Below are 3,509 nucleotides of genomic sequence, written 5' to 3' on the forward strand. Positions count from 1 at the left end.
GCAACTGAGAAAAGCTAAGTTATTTCAACTGTAAATTAAACTAGTTAAGTTCATAAGTTGATTAAAAAATAAACTAACTTATTAAGTTGAAAAGTTAAAAAAAAAATTAACTTTTTAACTTAAGTTTAACATTTTAACTAGTTAATGTCCACCTTCGTATATTATATATTTATATTATTGGCTATAGCGAATTTAATAGGTTTAATTTTTAAACCTATAGTAATAAAAATATAACACTGTGTTTTATACTTAGGTATATTCTCATTATTATTTATAAAATAATATTATATACATCATACAAGTAAAATGAATAATTCATAATTCAACAATTATTACATATTATAGGAAATATGCTATTTTTTTTTATTTCACGCTTCCGTGTTCTGCGTATTTATATTTGACGCTAAGCATGATTTTACTTGATCAGAAAAATTTGAGATTAACTGTTTGAAAAATATAGATATAATATTATTCTTAAAAATTAAATAAATTGAAATTGTTAACATTTTCACCATACCATAAATCAAAATTTTTTTTCATTATATTTAAACGGATCTCTGCCATCACTCTGCCTATTGTCTTACAATGGTGAGATCTATGTCCCACTAATTGGCACAGTGCACAATGTAATTTATTGCATGTAGTACAGTATGCTTCAATGTATTTCTGTAACGTAAATAATTATAAAACTGAATTAGGTATGTGACAATTAAGTTAAGATTCATTATTCTACAAAAAATATATTCAAAGTGAGATATTTTCAACACATTTTCAATTAGATTACCTATATATAGTATACTATTATAATAGTAAATATTTGTTATTATAATATTTTTGGAAATTTAATTAGTTCTTAAAACAATTACTTACCTAATGGCTAATGCATTTTTATATAAAGAAAAAAACCGTTAAAACATGTTTTGGCTTAGACGTTTGCATCAAACGTAATTGTGTTTGATTTGTATTTTATTAAAAACGAAGCTATATTATAAATTATAATTCCTTATTGATATATATTAGGAGGTATTTGTACTTACATCATCACAATTTGGACACGGGACTTTCGTTATGTATTGACCATATTTCTCTTTTTGATATTTTTTGTCCATATGATTATTTCTTAATATACTCTAAATTCATATGAATGAAGAATTAATATCAAATAATTATTTAGATAATATTTTATACAGGCGAAATTTGTGAGTGGTGGTGTGTGACTTAATGATGTATAGGGCCTATGTATGGCCTCGGCACTAGGTAGATACCTACTGAAGTGATTTCAATAAATCAATTAATCATTGAACATAGTTATTAACTGTGCTAAAATGTTGCCTACTTAAGTATCCTTTCAACTATATTGACCATTGTTTTCCATTAAATTACACCCGTACAGTGAGTATACAATACAGGCGAGTATATAAAAATTATATTATAAAACTTGTGATTACTTCATCAAACTGTTCACAAAATAATGTACAATTTATAAGTCTGTTTGAAATGTCAGTAACCACTCCACAATCGCATACGAAATGACCTACATAAACAATAAAGAACATTACGATAAACTAACTTGTATGTACCACCGTTATAAAGTAAATCAAATAGAAATAATTCAATGTTTTTTTTTTGTACTCGAATACAATTAATTGCATTGAAGTATTCTCATTATATTATAGTCATATAGGTTATATATATAGGTACCTCATACGTATTCTGAATATGTTTTAAATTTTGTAGTCATATAAAAATACACCTTTCACTCTTATAGGTATCGATTAATTAATATAACAAATAATAATTATTATTTGTAACAAAAAATATTTTGTTTTTGAAACCATTCTCCCAAAAGTTTGTTTTTTTAATATTTTACTTGCAAATTAAATAACAGTTAACCGTCATATTCAAAAAGTAATCTATAAACATAAATAAGTGTTTTACTTTTATATAGAACTAGCTGTATTAAGTAGTATGTTTTAGTTCCTTCTGTAACCCCCGCAAATCCGGAGAATCTGACTACCCCGCCTAGATCTAGATATTTTATATTGTTATTGTATTTTATTATATCCTATAAGTTGAATTAATATAATAAATTACAATAAAATAACTAAAATCGTCATTTTTATTCGTTGCTATGATGATAAACAAAGCGTTAGAAATTAAAATCTCAATTTTAGCCGTTTTTTGTAATTTGTCGGTGATTTGACATTAATAACTATTGAGAAAATCGAAAAATGACATCTTTAAAGTACCACCTTGATCAAATTTTCTAAAAGATAAGGTACTATATGTTGAAATCGAAGCACTCCTTCTGGTAGAAATTTTGTATACAAGATAAAAAAAAAAAAACACCATAGTAAAACCACTAGATCCCTCACTCCGCTCAGAATTAAAAAAACTAAACACATGGAAAGTTCTAAACTTTAAGTACACGGCATAAATGCATTAAATAATATTACTACTTCTATATCAAGTATGTGGAGCGCGATTAATAAAAAAGAATTTTCATTAAATCAAATCCTGCATTAAATGCTAATATAAATGGGTCCAACATAGAACAATGTCATAATAATACCAAACATCAGTATTTTATAAAATATAATGTAACTATTTTCTATTAGTCATTTATGCAACTGTTCGTTAAATTATACTCACTAAATGCATATTATTGAAGGTATGTTCACTATTAAGTTTAAAAAGTAATCATATTTAATATTTTCTAAACTTGTATCTACAATGCCTAATATAATCTAAATAATATATATATATATATATATAATGTTATCAGTGTTATCACTAAATTAAATATTTGCATGCATAATTTTTGCTGTATAATAATTTCAAAATATTTTTTTTATATATTAAATTGAACATTTTTTATGTATAACCATTGTAAACTTTTTATTGCACACTTTTTATTAGAGTACATGTTAACTTGTAGCCTGTGAATGGGTCAACATTTTGTTCAATATTCAGTTTAAATAGTAATATTATATTTAATATTTTCTAAACTTGTATTATGTCTAATATTATAATCAAATAATATATTATGTCATCACTAATAATAATAAAATTCTTGCTGTAGGTATAATAATTTTTATATATTTGAATGAGTTTAAATTACTAATAGTTACATTATTAATATTATAATACTGATGTTTGGTATTATTCTGAAATTGTTCTAAATTGTAGTGATACGTATCTCGATAATAGATAAAGTCATAAATAAAGTCATTACATTTTAAGTTTTAACTAATTGTTATAGTAATGTAAAAGTTGAAACTATAAATTATGTTATCTAATATATAAAAATCTCAATTTTTTGGTACAAAAACATGTCTTACAGGAAAAACTCTCACGCCCTATTTACGCACACGCATGCACAAGTCAGTGATTGACTTCGTTGACTATTATCGAAGCACTATTTTGATGAACAAAAATGCTTTTACAGGAAAAACTCTCACGTCACGTTGACATGTAAGGATTTCGTTAATTTTTGTTTTTATTTAAAA

The 3,509-nt window shown here is 24.4% G+C and overlaps 1 protein-coding gene across 2 annotated transcripts in view; it reads right to left on the minus strand.

Moving 5' to 3' along the window:
* Positions 1-343: 343 nt before the first annotated feature.
* LOC100574333 overlaps positions 344-3,509 on the minus strand; it is a 5,024-nt gene continuing 1,858 nt past the window's right edge. Inside the window, exons 2-5 of one of the 2 annotated variants that reach the window (XM_003243362.4) lie at positions 1,449-1,534; positions 1,038-1,130; positions 518-666; positions 344-443 (exon numbers count right to left, since the gene is read on the minus strand). In XM_003243362.4, the coding sequence (XP_003243410.1) occupies positions 440-443; positions 518-666; positions 1,038-1,130; positions 1,449-1,534 (332 nt within the window). In that variant the 3' untranslated portion in view covers positions 344-439. The other variant, XM_029485540.1, reaches the window with a different exon arrangement.

Source organism: Acyrthosiphon pisum, chromosome X (genome assembly GCF_005508785.2).
Source record: "Acyrthosiphon pisum isolate AL4f chromosome X, pea_aphid_22Mar2018_4r6ur, whole genome shotgun sequence".
NCBI lineage: Eukaryota > Metazoa > Arthropoda > Insecta > Hemiptera > Aphididae > Acyrthosiphon > Acyrthosiphon pisum.